The 25,787-nt window shown below is 38.6% G+C and overlaps 1 protein-coding gene across 1 annotated transcript in view; it reads left to right on the top strand.

Annotated features, from left to right (window-relative positions):
* Positions 1 to 25,517, top strand: part of znf574 (zinc finger protein 574) — a 35,526-nt gene extending 10,009 nt beyond the window's left edge. Inside the window, exons 3-10 of the mRNA XM_087806136.1 lie at positions 4,158 to 5,274; positions 5,345 to 5,553; positions 7,060 to 7,239; positions 7,336 to 7,430; positions 12,090 to 12,184; positions 18,017 to 18,165; positions 19,082 to 19,369; positions 24,709 to 25,517. Of these exons, the coding sequence (XP_087662262.1) occupies positions 4,158 to 5,274; positions 5,345 to 5,553; positions 7,060 to 7,239; positions 7,336 to 7,430; positions 12,090 to 12,184; positions 18,017 to 18,165; positions 19,082 to 19,369; positions 24,709 to 25,302 (2,727 nt within the window). The 3' untranslated portion in view covers positions 25,303 to 25,517. The remainder of the gene's footprint in view (positions 1 to 4,157; positions 5,275 to 5,344; positions 5,554 to 7,059; positions 7,240 to 7,335; positions 7,431 to 12,089; positions 12,185 to 18,016; positions 18,166 to 19,081; positions 19,370 to 24,708) is intronic.
* The last annotated feature ends 270 nt before the right edge of the window (positions 25,518 to 25,787 follow it).

Here is a 25,787-nt window from a genome sequence, read left to right as displayed (position 1 = left end):
ATGTATAAGAACAGAAACGAGAGTGAACTACGGAGTAAGTTGTTAATGTATATGAAACAGACCGTGATTAAAGAGGACATTGATTTTGAAAAACTGTATATTGATGACTAACCAGCGATGAGACGGCAATAATTGTTTGTCCTTGACAACATCATAGGAAGGACAAGCTATCGATATAGGGAAGTGTCCCTAATCAATCTCATTAGTTATAATTGTCAATATGATGGGAACTTCTATTGGTACATTGTCATTTAGATTCACTAGCATTTCTGGAGATGATTGAAATTGTGATTGCAACTGGCCAACAACCAAGATTGAATGGATCGATAGACGTGACTCATGTGCCTCCTTTAATTCCCGTTAGTCACTGATTGTAACGAGAGAATTGTGCCTGCGTGTTGGTCACACCGAGCATCTATACGACCCAGGATTCACACTTTTTCTATAGCCATCATTTATTCCTGAAACTAACTACTAAACCTCTACGTTCTGTAGAGGAGACAATTACAACGTTACGAGTACAAGGATTTCTGATTAAGAACCGCCTATAATCCTGTTATCCCGTCTCGGCTTCCGTGCTGTGCTCGGTGTAATAAAAGAGAAAATATCCTCTTGTACCTTTTTTAATTTTAATGTCATATAAAAAAAGCTCTTCATCTAATATTCATTGCAACACCCCAGACTCAAACACCCATAGTATGTGAGAAAGTTTCAGTTTAAGCTGGTCTGGAAAAGCGCTCTACAAATATAAATGACTTACTTACTTACCATTAAACTGTATCCCGTAAACAATTTAATTTATTTTATATATTCTCTATTAAAACAATGTAATATTTCAACCTGTAAAGGAAATGTTTATATTAAACTGAACTAATAATTAATAACAATGCTATAATATAGTGTACATAAATATAGTGTTTTCATATATATATATATATATATATATATATATAAGTTTTTTTTTTAAAAGTTTAATCATGTTTTGAAGCCTCATTCTTCCCTTGGTCTTCTGGGACATTTATGCCAAACATGATAGACGACTGATTTAAATGTACAGGAACTATTAATAGGACAAAAACTGCTATGCTTTGCTACTATATGGGATTTCTGGATGTGAAACACCTATCTCGTCTCCAATTGTGTTTATCACAACGCATAAGTAGTATTAAAAACTTAAGTTGAAATATCTAAGTTTGGATGACAAGTCTGTTAACCAATCAGAGCCCAGAATATACTGGAATGTATACATACATGTAATCATGGTTCCTGATTGACTGACATCTCTTGCTTACTCAGTCATTTTTGTGTGCTTTTTTTTAAATACTTCTATAATAATTCTTGACTTCTCTGACACCAGTTTTTTGTTTTTTGACTTGTTGGACATTGTTTTGACGTGGTTCTATAGAAAATTTGATTCTAATATTACTACTGAATAAAGAACGGCTTGACTTCAGGAAACTAAGACAACCTCTTCCTCTTTCTTCCATCAACAAGCTTTGTATACTCTTTGCTTGTGTGTACACAATATAGAAACTTCAATTGGTTCGGATAAGCGAGTTGGAGGATTACCTTTCCTAATATTTTTCTGTTTATAGCTTCTTGCTCCGACCTTTTGACTTTATTTCCAACTAGACACTGTGCTGAGCACCAAGCATTGATGTCATTTTAGATGACACATGTCAAAACATCTGTATTGGATTTATTTTACAACCACTGCTATGTATTAAACTAGTTCACTGGAAAACCTTGTCAGGTCAATTTGAACCAGGCAATTGGGTGGTAAGTGAAACCAAGGGATTTTATACCAAGTTGAAGTTTGTTGTAAAATATACTTAAAAAATATAAAATATTCATAGTCATGGGTTCATGGTAAAATATGTATATCTGTTGTTTGACCTCACAGCAAATGCATGGTAAATTCCATAGTAAATAAAAGTGAAAGTAAATGGAAATAAACTTGGATCTGATCATTTATATAAGTTGAGGATGATGAAACAAAATGTGAAAATAACCTGCAAGAATTGCAGCCGTACTGCTACCAAACACTAAATAGAGATAATCGTACAATATAGTGAACTTTGGTGTAGTTTTCTAAGTGGTTCGCAAGATCTTTATTTGCTCCGGCTCACTATTTATATACGCCTTTGATATTATTTACACGCAGAGATCGCTTATATGAATCTATGCTGATTAAAAATGCATGATACTCTCTGCGAAAGTAATGATAGAAAGAGAAGCAGCTCAAATAATAACAATCTGTTGGGTTTTACACACTCAATGAAGTAATTACATATTTAAAAAAAAAAATGGAACTCAAATATCACATCAGAGTTGCTGTTTTTTGGTGGCTTGGGGTCCTTAAAAGGTAATTCCACAGTTCTCTTACACTTACTCTTTGGGGGATTTGTAATCATCTTTATTAACACATTATTTTACATAATTTGTGTTAAGTGAAATATCTCAATCGTTTTTTACATAAAAAGCTGTCGGCAGGTTAGCAGTGCGAAGTCATAAATGTCCACTGAATTCCACCATGTATTAGTGGTTTTTTAAGACATCTAAACAAGTCTGTTTCTGTTCTTTTTTATTTTGGAACAACCCTGTTTATTTTGGACCACACATCTATGAGGGATTTTGTCTTGATCCTTGTATTTTCTCCAAAATAATATACGTAACGTCCCATAATGAAAGGCTATGTAGCACATAATTTCCAGTATGTGTCTTATTTCATTGAAGCCTAAAAGTCAATGTTTTATTAATTATTACAAATGATTGAAGGATATTGCTTTTAAAACATACATTTATGTTCATAATAATAGCAGTGTGTTTAAAAAGGTGAGTAAAATACATTTTATCTAATGAATTAAAACCTTTTTTTTTTTTTTTTTAACCATGGTTGCTTGTCTTCACATAAACGTTGTTTGATTGTTACAGTACTCGCAGGCAATCCTGGATCTTCTAGATCCTACTGGAGCTCATCATTGGCTAAGCCTTTGCCAGATTGTTTACTTTGCGATCCATTAAAATAGTTGTTTTTCTTCCCCACTTTTCTGGTTTTGGTTCCATCCAAGTATATTTCATTTTAGCAGAACAGCCTATCATTTTATTCACTTCTGTATAGGTTTTCCCATCTTTTATTAATTTCTTAATCCAAGAACATTCTTCTTCTGAACAGTGTCTCGAAGACCCATGTTACTCTGTTTTCAAAGGACGAATACACAATCAGTCTATGCAGCATCAGTTGCCTTGATCTTTAAATAAGGGCCACATTTTTAACCATTATATTTTCCACATAAAAAAAAAAACAATTGAATCAGCATTGCTATTTTTTTGAACACACCTCTTTCAGTTAATTCTAACCTTCTCCTTCTAGAAACTTCTAACAATTCTAACAAAAACAGCGGTTTATCTTGCTAATGCTGTGGGACTGCTAATATTTTGAACACAACTGTATACCTCCTGGGTAGAATAAATTCCCAAAATGTTGAATTTACCAATCCACCAGCACTTCAAATGTTAAATCAAAGGCATACATGTGTTATTTCATACTGTAAATTGAATGGGACTGGACTGCATTTGCCGTTTTAACCTGAGTAATATATTTAAGTTGATAAAGTTCATCTTTCACACCATCTAAGTATTACTTGTATATTTTATAACTACCTGTATTTATTTTTCTAATGCTGATTGAGTTTGCTGAACCTAATCTCTAGATGACAATGAGGTACAGTTTTATCTTTTATAGGTTGCTAATTTATTATTGTACCCCATCAGTATTTCTAATAATCATAATTATTCCTGGACCTGAGACACATTGAACTTTTTAGATCGCAGCTGAAAATCACATCTGAACCACTTTCATCGTCCGAGCACAAATGTAATATCCAGTGCAGAGACCCAGTCAAGCATGATGGGATTGTGATATGATCAGGCCAGTCGCTGTCTTATCTCTGCTGTCTGGAGCTCTCAGAAGAACCTCGCTTCTAATCACACGCTGCTCTAATTGACCTCAGTAGCCCAAACATTGAATTATCTCTCGCATGCTATGAATAATTTTATGGATACAAAAACCCTGCATATTAAATTGTCTGGACTTGAATACACCAGCTTCGAAGCTAATTTTATTTTTCTGCTTTTTCCTTTTTTAATCTCCACAGCAACACTTACTAGCTGTATCGGGGACTGTTGAAGTCCCAGAGGTTTCCATTGGGACCTTGGAACAAGGAACAAGTATAGTTCAGGAAGAGGATCTCACGGAGCTGTGCACAGACCAGCCCAGGATCCTTTACCAGTGTGGGGATTGCAATGAACTCTTCAACAGCCTGGTCCTCTGGCAGCATCACCGTAAAGAAGGCACATGTCATCAGGGTGACGCTTGTGGTGAGTCGGTTCCAGATGAACAGCAAGAGCAAGCGTCTACCTCTACTTCAGACTTCGTACAAGCAGAATATCCCGATGACCAGGAGTTTGACGTTGGCGATGTTGCTAGGACTGAACCGATGCAGAGAATTGTGGAGGAGGAGGAGGAGGAGGAGGATGAGGCCCAGAGCCCAGATGCTCCTGTTTCAGAGGTGATCACTGTTAACCCCAATGCAGATGATTCATCCCCAAGGAGAAGAGGGGCTAATAAAAAACCCAAACCTGAGCCAGTGCTGCTGTGCGTGGACTGCGGCTCGTGTTTCAGTTTTGTTTCCGAGCTTGTGGCTCACCGCAAGAACCAGCACGGGTTTGAAGAGGCGCTGCACCGTTGCTCCGTGTGCGGAGAGTGCTTTCTGAACACCACCCTCTTCCTCTACCACCGCAAACAGCACCGGCAGCAAGGAGAGGAAAATGTGGACCTGGTCCCAGAGACGGAGAGCTGTGTCGAGGGTAATGCCATAGTGGAGCCGGTGCAGAACGCCGCTCTGGCAAACATAACCTTCGTTCAACCCGAGTTGTTTATGTGCACCGAATGTGGGGAGAGCTTTAGCGACGATGCAGGGCTGTTAACTCACCGTAAAAAGCAACACAACCTGGAGGAGTCGCTGCACACATGCATACATTGCGGAGAGAACTTCATGAACACCACCCTCTATCTGTATCACCGCCGCCACCACAACTACATGTCACCGATAGAAGAAGCCGATGGCGCTGAAACCGTCGAGGAAATGGTCACCACAACGCCACACGAGAGCTCAAAACGACCACTTTTATCACCTTCCGAGTCTGGCTCACCTTCTTCCAAAAGAAGTCGGCCGCTAATCAGGATCACGAGCAACATGCAGTCAACGCAGGGTGAGTCTTTCAATGGTGAACCGTTTAAACAAAGATGTTTTTTAATCAAACCTTCTTTTACGTTTTAAAGTAACCAAAGTTTTAGGGTCTAAAGAGGACTCCGAAGGCAACACGGACCCTGACAACAAAAACCTGCCCCCTCCTGCCAAGCTGATGCAGGACTGGGCGAGAACACCTCTACCACACGTCTGTCCCTACTGTGGCAAAACTTTCACCCGACGAGTCTTCCTTCGCACGCATGTGTTCAGTCACACCGGGGAAAAACTCTTTACATGCAAGGTAAAGATTCAGTAAATCTCTTGTATGAATTAAGTTCTTTGGCATTATCAGATTGAACACGGTCAACACAATAGTAACTAGTGTGTGTATGACTTTTTCAGTATATTTAAAATTAAAACCTGCTCTGCTACATTCATCCTAAATCTCATGTTCAACTTGCTTTTAAATGGCTGCATACCAAAACAAACATTTCTGGATGTTTGTAAAAGCCAGGGATGGACTCGTAAAGAGTCACGATGCAGTGTCATTTTCTGATCCCAGCAAAGCCCTCTTGCCTTAAAAATGATGGGGGTTCATTAAAATGGTTGTTTAATATTCAATTAATATAAAGCAAATAGTGCCATCTAGTTGGCTCTGAAAATGAGGGCAATGTTTCATAGAGCTTCATCAGCACATCACTTGATTGAATTTGCCATGGTGTTACACATGCTGTTTTAAAAATGAAAAGTTTTTCTTCAAGTATCTTATGATGCTGAGCTAGCAAAACAATTACAGAAGCGTAAAAATAAAACAATAGAATAAATAGTGTTTTTTTTTTTTTTCATACAACACACCAGTGATTTTGGCACTCACCTTTTAATAAAGAATTTGGATATTTACATTTTACTTTGTTATGGCCACATTTATGCAAACCCAATGCTTTGATCAAACAAAACAAAAACAAAATTAAAGTCTGGCATATTATATTCAAGATCTGTTTTGGTGATGTTATATTGTCTCTGCTTATGTCAAAGTGTTTATTTCTTTCTTTTTTTACAAAATAATTTTCCAATTAATGATTTGGAATGATGATTATAGACAGAAGGTACTTCAGTTAGGGCTTAAACTCATGATTTATTAAACACGAGTTTGACGAGTGTGTGTGTTTGAGTGATCTTTAAAGGATCTTAGACTACTGCCTTTAACATACCACAGCCCTTTACTCAGTAAGAGCATTGCTATTGATTTTATGTTACTGTGTTAGTTTAGAATAAAAGCAAGCAGACATTATTACGAATCGGTATTACTGACACATTTAGAGGGGGTTCTTGGTGATGGAACCCTCCGGCTTTCCTTTAAGTTGGTCACGTGTCATAATAAAGGGTGTCAAGCTTGGTGACTGCAGTCCAATTGACCCGTGAAAAAAGTATTGCTGATTGAAAAATCCATAAACTGGTAAACGTTTCCGTCTTGCTATTAAAACTTTATGAGAAAACGACGTTGCAAAATGGGTATATGAATGAAAAACATCAGCAGTAGAGGCAACACGAGACAAAGACCATGACAATTCAATGGCAAATACCAAAATATTAAAACCAAAAAAACTGTATAGATTAAAATCATTGACATTAACAAAGATTCCCAACATCTAGAATGTAAATATTCAGTTTGTTAGAAAAAAGAAATGCTTCCGATATGAAATAATTAGAACAATCATTTTTAAATGTCAACATTATTGTGATTCTGACAGTAGTACAGTCTGACTGTAACTTGATTTTTTTTTTTTCGTCTGCTGATGCTGTGAAGGTGTGCACAAAGTCCTTCACCAATTCCCAGAGCCTCTTGCGCCACAGCATGAGCCACCGGGGCATCAAGCCCTTCACCTGCGATGTTTGTGGAAAGAGCTTTTCCCAGGCCGCCGCCCTCCGGAGGCACAAACACATTCACATGTCCACAGAGCCTCCTCGCAAACGTGGACGGAAACCGGTATAGTTCTCTTCTGCAATGTATCTTATGTATGAAATCGATTTGTTCTGCTGGTTTTGTGCGATGTTGATTTCCTGTGTGAATCTGTTTGCGAAGGCATATCGAGTGGACAGCGAAGGAGCTGCACATCTGTTCGACTGTCCTCAATGCCCATCAAGATTTATCACAGAAGATCAACTCAACCATCACAAGTAAGAGCACTAAAATCCCACTTGGTACAAATGTTTCTAAACATTTCCTAACGCAACCAAATATACAGGAGATGGAAGGAACGCAATCTCCTTTTCCGTGTAACTGAACGGCTTTAGAAGTATTTACCGACGGTGTTTACTTTTTAATGCATTGCAAAGTGAAGTTGGGGATTTAGGAACATTTCCTCCGAGCAACACTTCTGTAGCTGATCTGTGTCCTTCCGCTTGAGCTTTGTTGCGAAAAAATTGAATGAGACGTCTTGGTGCCCTTGAGCTTCTGCCACATATGACTGACAGACAGAAGCAAAGTAAATTAAGATGACAACGATAACAATCCAGGGCGGTGGGAAGAGCGGCGCATGTCCTACCTGGTTGAGCAAGCAGCAGAAGATTTATAGCGTCTGGCTACGTTTGATTACTTTAGACTGCGGCACATTTAATAAGAAACAGAACTGATAAAAGTGGAAACTTTAAAGCTTGAAGACTGTTATTGTGTATACACTTTAAGAAAAAAAAACAATTCTGAAGTTTCTTTAATAAAGCGACATCATTACATTTCCCTCTCCACTAACTTGCCACTTCCTTGAGGCAAACCTGTTTGACTCATCTCCAGCTTGTTGAGTCTGTGACTCTGGTGTTTGCCTCAAAGCAAACACAGAATGCTGGCTGCTGTGTAGCTGGGCTGTGCCTGCTGTCGAATGTTGAACAAGAAATTGTCATTAAGGAAAAGATTGTACCCCATTGTGGACTCTGTCAAAGCCCTGAGCTCTCTGCAACGACATGAAGCATTGCCAAAGTACTGCTTGCTTTCGTGTATTTCTTAATTAATATTCTCTAGCATTAAGAAGTGCACTGGACACCATCTTGTAATTTATTGCAAGATGGTGTCCAGTTTTGCAAGATTGTTTTTGCAGTCTTCCACATCCAATATAGTGCTGCATCTCTCTGTGCCCTAATAATCGCATTTATTCAAGGTAATCCCTCATGATGACTACTTTATGTTTTGACAACTTGCACTTTCTTATTCGCCGTTTATATCATCACTTGTGGACTTTTTCCCCCGAGTTGGTTCCCAGAATGCCTCCCAGTTCAAGGTAGCAAGGCTGCATTGACAATGGGCTGAGCTTCTGACCTTCAGCACACATTGAATGCAGCACAGCAGACTTTTCTCTGACCATCTCGGCCTTGCCTGTGGTTATTTTATTCTTTAAATTCACCACCATTACTAGTTCTAGTGAAACTTGGATCAACTGGCAACACATGTTTAAATAATTTACTAGAACGGCTGTGCTGGCCAATTCCTCTAGATGTACAGTGTCATCCTCACTCATTAGATAGCATGTGGTCGGGTGTAGAGGTGACCCTGACTGAAATTCTAATTCTCCCAGTTGCCTCAGGGTCAGCTGTCCCTGAAATATTGATTTTCTTTTTTTATTATCTGTTTAACAAGGAACGGTCGCAGCCCAGCATTCTCCTGTAAATAGGTCTTGAGAGCCCCTTGCTTGTCTCCTTTGTACTTGAGTGGTTAACCACATCAGATGGTTCATTAGGACTTATCGTTTATTATAGGAAATAGTGATGCTGGTATCTGCCTGATATTTTGTGGAGTGCCACGTCAGTTTATGCGCTCGTAAAACTCAAATCATCAAATTCATGGTGCTCTGTGTCACTGACGATAAAATAACATTTTTCACTTATCCTAATATTGTGGTTCAGAATTTAGATGTTTAACGTTCGGCCTTACCTTTTCCTTATATTTAGATATGTAATAGTGGAATCATTAAACATGCAAAATGTAATAATTTGCACTTACAATTTTTTTGTGTTTTTTTTTTTTTTTTCTGTTTGGCAGTATTGTATTTTATGATGGTTCACGAAATGATTCAATCCACTGTTTTTTCCGTCACTATTGATACAAAATAAATGGGAAAAAAAATAAAGTTTTGAATCTGCCTATTGTAACTGATGATAGCAGTCACAGTGCATCCAATTTTCACTCATATGATGGAATCCTCCCATTAAATTGGAGATGATACACATGATTTGAAGTCATGCAGTAGTGTTTGCAATCTGAAATCTGCAATATTCCCAGCTATATGAACAGTGGAGTTAATATTCTGGAATCTTATCGCAAAAAGCTTTACTATACAATGTTGAACTACCGTAATTGTTTGCCAGCAGTGACAGTTCCTTCCTCAACCCTCGTGCAGATTTATCTAAAAATGTCAGCTCACAAACAAATCCCTGTCTTGTGGCTTAGAGATGCACCAAAAGCTGCACAGTTGAACGGGGGATTGGCAAAAGCCACACTTACAAATGGTCTGTATTTTCAAGCTTAGTATGATAACACCGTCTTTTCAGTTGCACTTTTTTAATGGTTGAATAAATTAACCTGAATGCATGAAACACAAACTATTTTACAAAATTAAAAAAAAAATCTAATCTAAAAGTGCAAACAAGGAGTAAAAATAGCAGAATATTATTTAAAAAAAATTCACACATAAAAAATAAAGACACAAAGAAAAGAACCAAATTGGAAGCCATTTTATGTTAAGTCACAAATACAAAAGTTTAACATGATGGACAAGAACTAATTAAACATTTACTGAAGAAAATATACATCTTTAAACCATTACATTTTAACATCAGAATGGAAAGAGTAATAAATGATATAAATGGATGGATAGATATTAAAAAATAAAAGCTATTTAGTGATGTCATGCTTGGCTCAAGTCTGCATTAACCAGTAGGGTGAATGAAAACGGAGAAAAATAGCAAAGATAGTCAGAGACTTGTCCAGGAGCTCATATGGGGGATTTGTACGACTGAATCCCTGCCTTATGGCTCTTATATCGCTCTCCAAAGTCTGATATCCTTAGTCGATATCTGTCTTTTTGAACAGATGACATTTTAATCCAGTTAATGTTTGACAATAAAAAGGGTGATAATGTGTTTTATTTTATTGTATCCCATTAGCTGCGAAGTGGAAAATGGTTAAACTTTTATTTCAAATCGATGCAAGTTTTAGTTAAAACATTGCAAATTTAAAAGACAAAAAGTGTCTTGGGGCTTTTGACTGCGGCAAACTTTGAAAATGATCCCATAAAAAGATCATTTGCAGAATAGTAATCTGTACCATTTAGTCTTTTTTATTAGCAAATAGAGTTTTTGTGACATACCATAACTGCCCAAATATTTTAAAGTGAAGACGCCAATGTTTCATCTCTGTCTGAGCCATAAATGTCCTCTGTTTTGTTCGATTGTACAATCCAGAATCTTTAGTTTTATTTTTACACTCGGAGAGTGCAGGACTGAATCAGCATGAGGTGAACACTTCTCTCCTTCCCAAAGGCTATAAGCATCGTATTATTACAAAATGGGAGAAAATAGTCTTTCATGTCCTAACTCTGACTCCTCCTTCTTCACCGCTGCTCTTTTATCTCCATCCCTTATGCTCTCCTCTAATTCCCCTTATTTGATGTGCAGCACAGCTTAACGCATATGTTTTTTACACGGCTGTTCGTTCTCATTTTATGTCTGCTTTTATTTTTTTAAGGTTAGTTTTTAGAGTTATTTTTATTTAAAATGGCACGTTCATTATATTCCAGTTAATGAGATATGTTTATCTAAATATAACTAATCTAGCTCACGTTGTTATTATTTTAGTTTGTCGCACACAATTCCTAATTTAGGTGGCAAAATAGGCAACAATGACAGTGGCTACTAAAGTTAAATAAAAAAGGGGTTAAATTTAGTTCACAACACCTAAATCATTCTCACTTTTATAAACCCATTAACCACCAAATATCTTGGTCCGTCTGTTTTGAGTTTAGTTGACACAACCCCATGCAGCTGATGATTAAATCTGACATTTAGCCTTCTGTGTTGAGTGTAAACAAACAGGATCCAGACACAAACTGAATGTAAGGTTTCATGTGTTTACTTGTACATTAATGTTTGAGGATATTCCTTGCTTTGGAAACCAGAATAAGGAATCAAAATAGGGTTAAAAAACGCTTTCTGGCACATTTGCAACCTATAATCTTGATGATACTTCCTTAATATATTCGTGGATACAGACTTCCTTGGACAACCATCTAATTTAATGCTTTACTATGGCCTTGACTAAGACCTGAGGGGAAAAATGCATGTATCAATATTTTGAATTTATTAAGGCGAAACATTATGAGATGAGTTGGTTTAAAGAGCAATTAATCAAAATCTTTATAATTTTTCATTTTGGCAGGCAAACCTTTGCATCAGTGAGTCCCAATTCGAGGAACTCAAGCCTTTTTTTAACATTTGATAACAAATGTAACACACTATACTAATGCAGCTACACTCTTCTGACACCAGAACTACAAAAACGTTTTGGACGGGCCTTTAAGTATTTGCATGACGCGGTTAATGGTCACTCAATGTTAACTATCGTGGTTGCTCGATCTAGTTCTTGATCAAATGTTTGTCCATTTGCCACAAATTATGGTACAAAGTTTCTACTTGTTAATTGTGTTGACTTTTTATAAGGCTGCTTCACATTTTTGGTCTAGAGCATAGTGTTGATGCTATCATAATTTTTGTGCTGTTAAATTTTTAGATTGTATTATAAATGCAATCACAATTATAACTAATGTTTTTTCCATTGTGTGTTTTTTAAAGGCTGCTTCATACCAGCCACCCGTTCCCCTGCGGTGAATGTGGAGAACCTTTCAAACGCCGGAAGGACCTCGACCTGCATTCCCTTACTCATCAAGGTAAGAGGCCAGGGGTCAACACGGCACAACATCCAGCTGCATTTAGAGCTGACAATATGGTGCAGCCTTGCCTTTACTGCAGCAAGTCTAACATCCACCATCTTTTCAACACCTTGCTGTTGGCTCGTTACTAATGGACAGAAAACGTCACGTACAATTTGTCTCATTAAAGAAAACTAAGCAATTAGTGATGACGTTCGGTTCACACAGAAAAACACTATTGAGTGATGTAAAGAGCACGATTAAATATCTCCATCTGCTCCCCTCAGAAGCTTATCTTAATTTCTCCACAAACATTGCTGTGCGTTATACGTGCATTGTTCTTCTGATGCATTAAGTCGATGGCTTTCCATTGATCCGTGTCTCATGTGGGATGGCACAGGAAGGTGGAGGTAAATGAATTGGGTCAGCATGCTGTCTCTTCATCTTAATCAGGGGGTGGAGGCCCTCATTAGTCAAGCTTGAAGAGTCCACATGCAGCAGAGGTCAGAGGTACCGGACTCCTCAGAGAGAGATGATTGTAGAGATTGATCCATTGATCAGTCCAGGGCCATTGGGTGAGATTGTCTTTATTAAAGGTTTAATTAGGGAGTCCCAATGGGGAGCAGAGTGAATGGTTCCTACTGGGGGAGACGGCACAGATGGTTAGCAGATTGCAAGATGTTGGCGTGGCGACCTATGAACATGCTGATGAACCATCCCTGTCAGCAATTTCACTGCCAGGACTTCAAGAGCAAACGCAGGGAGAAGCTGGTTAGGTCTGCCAAAATGCACCTGAGGCAGACAATTAATACTTGAATGCAATAGTTTATTGATTAGCTCCGCTTGTTATAATATGTTTCAGAATCTGTTATTTATTGCAGTGAGAAGTGCTTTTCAGTAGCCCCTCCCCTCCTGTGTTACCTGATAAAATATGTAAGATGTAGCGAGAAAATATAGTGCCTCCTTCTTATTAACAAAACATGATGATTTATTGAACAAGTAAAATGAAATAATGAGTGTTTCTTATTGTGGAAGCCATAGAGAACGTTTACAAAGATCGATGAAGAGTAAAGTCTGAGTGTGGGCCGGGGAAACCCAAAAATAATCATTAGACCTGTAACGTTTGATTGATGTTAATACATTTTTGACAAGATGGAGAGAAATATGCGAGAATAAATGTTCAAATATGTAAACAACTTTACCTCTAGTGACAAAAGGATCATTTTCAAAAGTGATTCATCTGATTTGATAAATGATGATTTCCTTTGTTTCATTTCAAAAGTACATTATAACTTTCTTTTCTGAATCCAAGCAAATGCCTTTGAATAATTGGAGCACAACTGGCAGTGAAAATCCACACCCTCTTAGGTGACCAGCACTAAAAAGTAGTTATTTTAAACGTACAGATTATTCATTCCTTTTTTAGGATAGCAACAGTTATTACAATTAAGAGCAAACCACTAGTCGGTGAAGGTGAGATCACAAATGTTAACATTCAGATTAGATTCTGAGGAACATGACTGACATGTCAAAAACTTTGATAATTGGAGAAGTTGACAGAACTCAGAGGATGAGTGGATGAAAGGGTGGAGGTGATGAGAGTGGTGAGTAATTAGGAACAAGCTGGTCTTCTTTCAGAAAAATGACCCACGGCTGGTTTCATTAGCGTGGAATTGAACATTGTAATATCCACTCGCTGTAATGGTGGATACATGAATTATGATTTAATATGACAAAAGCTGGGAGGTTTTAAGTATCCTCAAAGGGCCCGTTGACATTTCCTTTTATATAACTTTTCCTTTGCTGGCGACTTCAGCTTCGTACTCGTGGTTTCAGTCTGAAAAGATTCTCACAGACTCTGTTGCAGGACGAAGAATCATGCTTTTCTATATATATATATATATATATATATATATGTGTATATATATGTGTATATGTATATTTATATGTATATTTATATGTATATATACATTGTCTTCTGTGAAGCTGACAGCAATGCATTGTTGAGATTTTTCATTGACAAAATTAAATTGATCAAAGAGAAAATCTCTCCCCCTTTGTTTGGAACCCCTACTGTCTCTGAGCCCCTCCCCTCCTCTTGGTCCTCCTTCACTGCTGTATCTTTGGGTGATATTTCAGCACTAGTGAACAAGATGAAACCCTCCTCTTGCTCAGATGATGTCCTTCCTTGTAGGCTTTTTATCAAAGTATTTGATGTAATTGGCCCCTGGGTTACCAATATGGTGAACCTCTCCCTTTCCACAGGGGTTTTTCCCAATGCATTTAAACATGCCATTGTGGAGCCTCTGCTCAAAAAACCAGGCTTAGACCCAACTGACCTCAGTAATTTCAGGCCTATTTCTAAGCTCCCTTTCTTGTCCAAGATCTTGGAGAAGGTGGTGTCTGAGCAGCTGTCTTTGTTCCTGGATCAGAGCGACATCCATGAGAAGTTTCAGTCTGGCTTCCGTAAACATCTCTCTACGGAGACAGCTTTATTGAAAGTGTCCAGTGACATCATGATGTCGGCTGACTCTGGTAAATTCACTGTTCTGGTTCTCTTGGATCTGTCCTCAGCCCTTGACACAGTTGATCACCAGATCCTGCTGAGAAGACTGAGGGATGAAGTGGGACTGTCTGGGTCTGTGTTAGAATGGTTCTCATCTTACCTTTCTGGGCGCAGTTTTAGTGTATCTGCCAATCAAATGAGGTCTGAATCGGCAGATCTGTTGTGTGGAGTCCCTCAAGGTTCTGTTCTGGGTCCTTTATTGTTTTTGCTGTACTTAGTTCCCCTCGGTAAAATCATTCAGAGATTTCCAGATGTTTCTTATCAAATTTTTGCTGATGACATCCAGCTCTACTGCTCTTTTGATCCAACTGAGCCCCAGAGGCTGAACAGCTTAGTCAATTGTTTGCTAGAAATCAAACAATGGCTAAGTGAAAACACTCTACAGCTAAATGTGGACAAAACTGAAACACTGGTGATTGCTCCTGATGATAAAATTCCAGGGTTGAGTCAGTACTTGGGTGACTTAGGTCAGTCTGTCAAACTGAGCCTGAGAAACCTGGGTGTTGTATTTGAAGCTGTTTCCTTCAACTGAGAAAAATCTCTAAACTTAGGAAAATGTTGTCGGAACATGATCTGGAGCTTGTAATCCATGCGTTTGTTTCTTCTCGTCTGGACTATTGTAACAGTTTGTTTTCATGTCTTAACAAGAAGGAGCTGTCTCGCCTGCAGTTGATTCAGAACTCTGTAGCGAGAATTCTGACCCGCTCTAGTAGAAGAACTCACATTTCTCCGGTCCTTAAAACTCTTCACTGGCTTCCAGTTTCTTTCATGATCAACTTTAAAATTCTGGTTCTTACTTTCAGAGCTATTCATGGTCAGGCTCCTCCTTACATCACTGATCTTATCCAGCCTTACACCCCAGCTCGGGCTCTGAGGTCTGTGGATCAGAATCTACTTATGGTTCCACGCACACGGCTCAGGACCAGAGGAGAGAAATCTTTTCAGGCTGTTGCTCCTAAGCTTTGGAACGATCTTCCTCTCTCTTTGCGCTTGATGGAGTCTACTGACTCCTTTAAGAAACATCTTAAGACGTTTCTATTTGTTCAGGCTTTTCCTTGAATTTCTCGAACTCCTGTGTTGTTCTCAGTATTATCTTGATCTTTAAAGTATGTACTTTTTTGAGTATTGTTTTGATGGTTAAACGCTTTGTGACCCTGGTCTTGAAAAGCGCTATATAAATAAATATTACTTACTTACTTACTTATATATGTATATATACATATATGTATATATATATGTATATATACATACATGTGTATATATATATATAATGTGTATTGTTAGACTTCAAGAGAGATATTACATTGTGGTTTGCTTCCCCAGCTGTTATGAGCAATAACTCATGTACTCTGATCCAAATAACAACGTATTTACCAGGACACAAACGTAAAGGCAGTTCAACCGAACGCATTATAAACAATATTTGCCGGACTGTGATATAATCTTATTCCACATCTAGATCAGCGCTGATCATAGATCACTAGCAATGACACGTGTCCCATCTTCCTAGGATTATCCAGAGTAAGCGATGAAGGTGTGATGCTCCTTAAGGAAGTAGTAGTTGATCCGATGACATCGCTATAACCGCATAGTAATTTGCATACTAACAATGAAATGTTGAAATTAATAAAAGACAAAATGTATAGATGCATAAATAAATAACAGATGAAATGTATAAATGCATACATGTTGAAATATGGAAATACTTAAATAATTAAATGTCAAAATAAATACAAGTCAAAATTGTATAAATAAATATATATATATATATATATATATATATATATATATACAGAAAAAAATACCATACTTCAGCTAAAATAAAATCAGAAGTAATTTATTTATACATTTAGTTATGCATTTATACATTTATTTATTCTTCTGTCATTTATCGTCCTTCATACATAATACACCAGTTAAATAAGTTCATATTAATTGGAGCAAAGTTCTGAACATAAATACTTATATACCAATAATATTTCATGGATAATCATTGACGCAGCTTAGTTCACTTTTGATACAACATAATGAATCGGCAAAAATGACGACGAACACAATTTTAAGTATGTACTTTGTTAGGAAAGAGACAAACAAGGCCGAACTCTTTCTCACTTTCACTCCACTTCTCAGGAAGGGATTATACGTCAATACCGGCGGATATTGATGTACGGTTTTCCGGAGCCGGGCAAAAGTCTTTCCGTTTGCCCTTCGTAATCTCAACTTGTGTCCAGCCTGATACAGTTCAATAGTTCCTTAATCCACTTATTCATAGATGGAGTATTATAACTCCTCCCTCAGCAGGAGCTTGAGCTCGAGATTCAGAAGTCATCAGTTGTAACAACTAGAAACTGCAGGTGTCGATGTATTTTTGTTATCAGTTTTAAAAAAGCTAAATATAAAACAATGCTTATCATTTTTGAAACATTTTTCAATTAACTTTTTTTTATTGATTATGATCTAATGCTCAATAGACCTGCATTAGGTCATCACTATAAGTAAGTCACGTCGGTTAGTCACTCCCGACCCCTGTCCACTGCAACACTAAGACCCTTGTTATTTGGACTAGTGTGCCGCAGAAAAGGTGATGTTTGCTGATTTCTATCTTCTTTATCCTCACCTGTCCAATCATTTTGTTCCTGTGTGTTGAGAAGGATTAGCATCGACCCTTTATTGGTCTCTAGCTATACAACATACTTCACCTCCGTTCCATCGGTTGGTTTAACATTACAAACATCCAACGAGGCCCAAATAAACAAGTATACTTTTTTTGTTGACCTTTTGCAGAAGGGCGGTGATTGCATCATCGGCTGAAGACGCTCTAAGAAAAACAGTTTCTCATCCTTTTTATTTCTTTAAAGAGGGTGTTATGCAAGTCATCATCATCGGAGGAGAACATCATTTTCACCACATTCATCTTCTCAATTCAGAAGAAGTGATGATAGTTCAGTGCTTTGTGTGTAATGACATTGGTTCGATCGTTCCCTTTACTGACAATATCACATTACGACACCTTAAGTATGCAGCATCACTGTGGAGTGACTCACCTGGTTTTACTTCATCTCGCATGAATAATGAGAGGAAACCCTGACATATTCATTTATTATTCACTTCATTCAACCGCGTAGCGTCAAAACACAACCTGTCCTCTTCCCCAGCATAGTCCTATTAAGAAAGTACACCTAATGGGACACATTTGTCTTTGATTAAATATTTACAAAAACGTTTATTTAAGACCCTCTTAAGACGCACCTAACTGTTTTTTTTTTTACCCCTTTATATCACAGACAAGAAGCCGGTGATATGTCCGCACTGTGGTTCCCAATTTATCAACCAGTCTGTGCTGGACATCCACCTGCAGCGATGTCCTACCACAGAAGAAGAGCGGAATACTGGCCGTGGACGTGGTCAGGGACGAGGACGCTCCACTGGACAGGTGAACACAACGTCACACAAAAAAAAAAAAATTTTTAGAGGTTGAAGCAGCAAATAACTAAATTTGAATCGATTAATGATACAGTTTTTACAATGTCTTGCTAACATTCATTCAAAGTAATATGAATAGAATAATTAAAATGTCATATTCAGTCTTTCATTAAACTATGCACACTCCCCCTATTATTCCTTATGTTATGTACAATTGTTTAAGCAATAGAAATGATGTCCATAGAGCTAAAGAAACGCCTCAGAAAAGAACTTTCATATTTATACTTCCTTCATTTACAGTGCGGTAATCAGGATGTTCTTTATAGAAAATTCTTTAATATTATTTAAGGTAGAAGAAGTCATGCTGAACAAGATACAAATACTTATTAATAACTGAGTAATAACATTTTTATAGTTAAATTAATTTGTTAGTAACATGTTGTCCCTAATCTTGTAGGTTAAAAAAGATAGAATTCAAAATACACCATAGCGATCTGTATAACAAATGAAAAATGTTGCTTTGTATATATCGTGATTAAAAATATTTTCAAGTGTTCAACTTTAAAGTGTGACCTTTTAAAAGTCTTTGAATGGCGAAGTTTTTTTTTTGGAAATAAAAATTAGTATGCACTGTCTTTTTATACACTTTTAAAGCTTAATTACAAGATTAAACTTTAAATTAAGCATCTATGAAAGCATAATTAATTGGCAGGTCTGAAGAATAATTTAGTATGATAGCATTGCAAATGTCAAATTAAATGAAGCCAACTATACCAGCAAGTTCAATCTGGTGAAATAACATAGTGTAGGAATCTGTTCGAAGGAAGAAAGTGATACAAAAAGTCAGCACAAAAGTATGTGAAGTTCCTCAGTTTAGCCTCATGAGTCTCATCTTTATGTCCTTCTTTAATTCTCACGTTCTGTAGATCGAGTGTGACCTTTGCGGCCACCGCTGCATGACTCAAGAGGGCCTGGACCTCCATCGATTATCCCACACTGGCCAGACGCCGCTCAAATGTCCCATCAGGCCTTGCCGCCGCCGCTTCACCTGCAACAAAACTCTGGAGGAGCACGTACTGGCCCACTTCCAAGGAAGCCTCCAAAAACCCAAAGCCAGATCCCGTTTCCAATGCCAGATATGCAAAAAGGAATTTGCCTACAATTCCACCTTCAAAGTTCACATGAGGACACACACTGACGAGCGTCCCTTCGAGGTAAGAAGTCTTGGTCCGTATGATTGCTGGGGAAAAAAAAAAATCCCCGACTTTTTTTAAATTCACATTTTAGCATAAGAAGAGCCTGGATATTTCCACACATTCCGTCTCAGCCTGCCGAGGTCTCGCTCGCTCCTAGCTGTGGTCATCTTTCTAGTTCCGGTCTCTTGGCCATCTGAGCGGTGTTTGTCCTGCGGGTGTTCCCTCCCTCCCTGCGCACCTGTGATTAATGACAGGACTGAGTTAGGGCCTGTCAACTCCCCTCTGTGCCTGTTACTATTCTGGGACTCGTCTCCTCGCTCCGTCTCCTGCACCGGTGAAGAAGCGTGCCATCAACTATAGACCCACCAAAGTCCATCATAGCACATTGGACTGTGAAAATTGATTTGATGTCTTATCTGTCATGCCGGCGAAAGCTAGTGACACAGAAAGCTCCTTTTTGTTTTTTTTCCAACACGGGTGCGATCATGTGTTAAGGATTTGAATTCATAATTATCAAGTATCCGATGTGCCTTCAGGCAATAAACCTGTATATCTATATATGCTTGATGGAACATGGACGGCACATATTTTCACCCTCAAATGAAACATGCAGTTCATTTTGCATGCAGTGACATTTAATAACAAAGCGGCTCCACTTTAACAGCGATGACGATCTTCGTTCGCTTAATGTTGAGTTAATCTGCCTTTTTTTGTCTGTCATTTGTATAATCCATTGGATTATGTTCCTAATGTAGTCATAGTTAATTAAACCACTTTTAAATATATAAAAAATACATATTATATGAATTATATTATTTCATTTTAACATTGTTTCTCTTATAAAATATGAGATTCATATAGGAAAGTTCCTGGAACATGAATCTATTAAAAGTGTTTCACAGTTGGTATATATTTGTAACTACAATATATTTATATTTGGACATTGGCAAAAGAAATTAATAAATGATAATAATTGAAGAAACTAAAAAAGTGCAGTGCAGTGAAAATAAAAAAAACATGAATGAAGTTCTCAAACTGTGCAGATTAAAACTAAAACTAAAAAAAAAAAAATCTGTTTCTTGTTGTTGTAGATGGATGGATAGATGGATAGAAAGTAATGGTTATTTTAAAGCGCTTTCTGGACTAGGGTCACAAAGCCCTTTTACAATCACTGTTAAAACAATATACTATAAAGGGCCAAGACACATAAGACAAACAAAGGATTCCCAGAGAATCAGAGAAAAGCCTGCACAAATAATAATGTCTGAAGATGTTTCTTGAAGGAGAAAGAAAGATTGACTTTATTAATCCCTCTGTCGTTAATACTCATGCCTTTTATCTCATCTTTTCTCTGTACAATGCTGTTTTAATCTTGATTTATTAGTAAGTCTTTCCATTCATTTAACTATAAATTAAAATGATATTTCCGGTATATTCGAAGCAAAAAATTTCAAAATTCATATGTAAAATGAAAGTAACCTTAGAGTTCTTTATGAATATGAGTCAGTCAATTGAGCTGTTGAAAAGCTTCGTAGCAGTAGAAATAAAAAATAGGAGTATAATAATCGGGAATTGGATCCTTTGTCGATCGCAGTCTTACCTCTATGCTTTTTTTAAAACATTTTTTAGCTCAGTCTATTTTCATTTCCAAGGTGATGGCAGGGTTTTAAAAGAAAAGAAAAGCTGTGTCAGACTTCACCCTGGATCAAATCTTCAATCTTATGAACGTATCCATGAGTTGCATTCAGTATTTTTTTTTCTTTCACAAAGAATAGAATTCTTAAGTAAAAAAACACAAGTGGAAAAATGTATAATTTGAAAACTGTTAATGAGCACATTAAAATGACAAGACGATATAAAAAATACTTAGACATTGCTGTCACAGAAGACGGGCATGACTGGAGCAGCAGGACACACAAGATAATTTATTGTGTACAACACTTTAGGGTTTTTCTTATCGATTTGACAGGTGCCACTTGATCCAGTATTTCAATACAAAAAGTATTAAAACATTGAACAAACATGTCCACGTTAAGGAAATCATTGAAGAAAAGAGGGTCAAATATGGCTGGAAAACTCTCTGCAGTATCGGCAGAAATAAGACGCCTCTGAGACCTAACTTTTACGGGCTTAGGTCCAGGGATGAAGTCCAGGTTAAACAAAATGGCAGAAGCTGAGATCGTTTTTTTTTTTTGCTGGGCGGCAAAGTGTTATGGGAGCTGCTCAGGTTACTGTTACTGAGAATGGTTTTTGAGAGGGATGTTACCTTGGATGCATTGTTGAGCTTGCAAGATCAAATTAATGCATCTATTTAAGTTAAATTTCGGATTTCATTTAATGCAATGGGTTCCATAACGTTACCAGCGCATTCAATGAGGACATGATTACACGTTAATACACGTAATCATATAAACTATGCACTTCTGTCCTGCCGTCCGGCTGCTTCGTGGCAACTGTTATTGCTTTTTAAAGTTCAAATGTTGTGCAACCGCAGTAAAGTGTAATCCTCATTATTTGAGACACTGTGACAACTCTTGACGCGGTGTCAGTCTTGTCACCGACTGTCGCACTGAGTGACACGGAAAGACAAACGCTCAAAAAATGCCTGCGGGAGACAAACTTGTTTGAACTGGCTGCTACAAACGCTGATATCATTTATATTCACTTGGGTGTAACTTAATTACACTTTGTTGCATGAATTAAAACTACGTAGCAAAGCCTTTGCAGAAGTCGATTACAATCATGTGGCGCATCAGTACATGTGTCGATACATTTTGTTGCTAAATTAATTTTCTTGCGTCAGCGTTGAAAGGAGAATAAATTAAATTGATGGATGTAAAAAAAAAAAAACGACAACAACAAATATCCAACTACCTCCATCACTCCCTTTCCTTGTGTTTATCAAACTGCAATATCTACTATGCTGTGTCTCAAATCGCATACTTGCGTACTCAAAGTTAGTATTTTTAGTGCTTAAGTGCGTCTCAATTCTTAGTATGCGAAATTTAGTGCGCCATGCACACTAAATTGGCGTACTAAAGCTAGTATGGTATGGACACTATCTACCCTAAACGGCTCCATCTTAGTGACGTTGTAAACGTCATATTTTCATATTTTTGTCATTTTTCCAAACTTGCAAAACGTGCTGCCAGCAGGTGGCGATAGCGTTCAAACAGCTAGTTGGAACAATCGTTAAATAGAAGTAGAAGAAGAAGCTGTTGTTAATTTCCTGTTAGTGTGTAGCAGCAGTGTTTGATTTGAGACATACTATCTGTGGAGAATTTGCGTACTAGTTAGTATGTACACTATCCTGATGCATACTAACTTCTAGTATACTAAGAGAAGTATGCGATTTGAGACACAGCACTGGGCGAAGGAAGGAAGGAAGGGGAAGGAAGGAAGGAAGGAAGGAAGGAGGAAGGAAGGAAGGAAAAACCAGTGACTGTGTAAACATCAACAGCTTTCTCAAATGTGTGCACCTGCTTTGATTCCTCATTTTTGTCACCCCACTGTGTAAAGCTGCTGACCACACACACACACACACACACACACACACACACACACACACACACACACACTTGAGAAAACTGAATTGTGCTCCCATGTTAAGCCAAACACAGCAGTCACTAGTGCTTCGACTATAATCAAGTGGGTTGGTGAAGCGTGTGGTCGCCCACTGTGGCCTGCCTGGGTTCACCTTTAGTGTTTGTGTGTGTGTGTAAAAGTGATCCACTAGAATCTGTGTTGCGCACATTTTGTGTGTATTTTAGTGTTTCACCTTGTCCTGTACTCCAGTCAGAAATGCTGCATCAGCAGAAAATGGGAAGGACAAACCAAGAATTGCAACTGAATTTTATAATTGAAGTCATTAGTTTCGGCTTTGAATTAGTTTATGATGCAGTAGCAACGCTTTGATTTGACACCCTCGAGTCCAGTAGTGAGTCCACTTACTAATACAGTATATTAGTCGGTCACATTGCATTTCAGTTCAAGCTGACCTTTCATAATATCAATATTCAGTCAAAAGTTCCCTTTGAGGAAGTTTTCATCAGGGGGCGAGTCAAAATGATAACGTAGTGGTTAAATCAGGAGGTTTTCGATGACTTTAAATCGACTGTAGGTGTGAGTGTGTGCGTGAAAGGCTTTTTGTCGATATGGTCCGACAGACGCGCGTCTCTCAGCTTCAACTAGCCTGAATACAGACTCCAGCCCCCCCCAGGACCCCATGAAAGCAAATGATCTCTTTTTGTTTTACTACGCTTAGTCATTCCTATGTTTTCCCTACAAAGGTGAAAACAGTGGTACCTCTTCATTTCGTGTCTCACCTTCTGTTGTTGATTTTTTTAGGGTTTTTTTTTTTTTCGCACGGTACTGCATAACCTACGTTGAGGTTTACAGCACTGGAAATAAAGGTTTCTGATTCTGATGATGAAATGTATCAAGCTGCAGCCACTCAGTCATTTCAAAGCTTTTTCTCTTTGTCACTCAGTTACAAAAATTGGGCTTTTGTTTGAAGAGCAGATCATCTCCAACACGACCACAGAACTGTACTGCACTGTACTTATGGTGCCAACAAAATGAACCCCCATAGTTCCTTCATACACGCTGCTCTATTTAGTCGTGGCTGATTGATCGCTACATAACTAAAGCCAACACTAATAATGCTACGACAAAATGTTCGTCACCTGTGATTGTTTGGCTTGGCGGCAAAACATTTTGGGAGCCATTCAGGGGTCACCATTACTGAGAAGGTTGTTGTCGGGATAACTAGTATACAGTATGTTGTAGTCTCTCATGTTCCAAGAGTTCTATTGTGTAGTCAGTTGTGTTAGCAACAACAAGAGGAAGCACAAGCCAAAGAATACTTTAACCTCATAGTGGAAAAGACCATCACAGTAGACAAATATATGATATAAAATGACTTGTTAAGGTAAGGTAAGGTAGAACTTTATAACTAAATAGTTTTTTTTCCAATTATCCACAGCAAATCAAGCAATTTTTGCATAAAATTAAAAAAAAAAAATCAAAATAAAATAAGAACAAGATCAAAGAGAAATGAAGGGAAAGAACAAGATGATACAATCTAAGTCTAACGATAAAGAACATAAATTGCATCACGACACATTGTATTCTGGAACGTTGCAAAGATGCAAAACCGAGAAGGCGAGTTTCTCTGTTGGACAACAATAGCTCGAAAATGTGGGTCACGGCTCCGAGTGGGAAACTGGCTTCACTGCTGGACATGTTCTGTGTCGAGATGATGACGGCATTGTTTGGTTTCCGCTGTACTTTTAAGAAAACGACGAGGTGTTTGTGATGTTGTTGCTGAATCGGTTGTTATCCTTGTGTCCCTCCAGTGCGCCACGTGCGGGAAACGCTTCCGCCAGCTCCCCCACCTGCAGGACCACGAGCGCATCCACAGCGGCGCCAGGCCCTTCTGCTGCTGGATCTGCGGCAAGAGCTTCAGCGTGGCGGCCCGCCTCACCGAGCACGCCCGCACCCACAGCGGCGAGAAGCCGTACCCGTGCCCGCACTGCTCGGCCGCCTTCCGCTCCCGCTCCAACCTGGACAAGCACATCCTGCAGCACGAGGACCTGCCGCCCGAGTCCACGGAGGTGGCCATCCAGGCACTGGAGGCGGCTCACGTGCAGAAGGTGCTGGAAGGGGCCAAGGTGCTCTCCTCGCTGGCGACGAGCGAGATGGACGCCGGGGCCGTGCAGACCATCTACGTGCTGCAGGAGGCGGGCGGCGGTGAGGCTGTCATGATCCCGGCCGATCACCTCAGCGGCATCGAGGGAGCCTCGCAGGTCGTCATCCTGCCCTCCTCCATGCTGGACGCTCAGACAATCACAGTCCCCGGCATCTCCATGGATGACGGCGAGATCACCATGGTGACCACCAGCCAGTCGCCACAGCACGCCATCGAGTTCATCGTGGAGGAGACGGTCTAGAAGATGGACTTGACCGTCGGCGGATCTTTTTTTTTACTTTCATGTGTGTGTGTATATTTTTGGCTTCAGTGTCCATGTAATCCAGAATTTGCTGATTAAATTCAAACACCAAATCAATGGCTTGAAACGACTGACCTGAAACTGAATGATCTGACATGATGAGTCATCGCAGGCGGGTCGAATAAAAGACTGCTCATGGTGAAGAGAGGAGTTCAGAGCTGCTGGAAAATGTCTTTCTGTGTAAGAAAACACATCAGCTTTTACATTTATGAACCTCAATCATTTTAAAAAGGGGGGGTGACAGAGGGTCAGTGACCCCTGTTCCATTCAGCAGAGTGCCCTTTATAGTCACTCGTATAAAGCGTGTCTGCCCACCTCTGACTGAGTTATCTGAGGAGAACGTGCCGTCTTTGGACGAACGGATGATCAAGAGTCTCCACAGCTGTACACTGACGTTCATGATGCAACGTAGAACTGATGAGGAA

The sequence above is a fragment of the Callionymus lyra genome, chromosome 13, assembly GCF_982586985.1.
Source record: "Callionymus lyra chromosome 13, fCalLyr1.hap1.1, whole genome shotgun sequence".
Taxonomy (NCBI): domain Eukaryota; kingdom Metazoa; phylum Chordata; class Actinopteri; order Syngnathiformes; family Callionymidae; genus Callionymus; species Callionymus lyra.
This window is presented reverse-complemented; position numbering and strand designations above follow the sequence as displayed.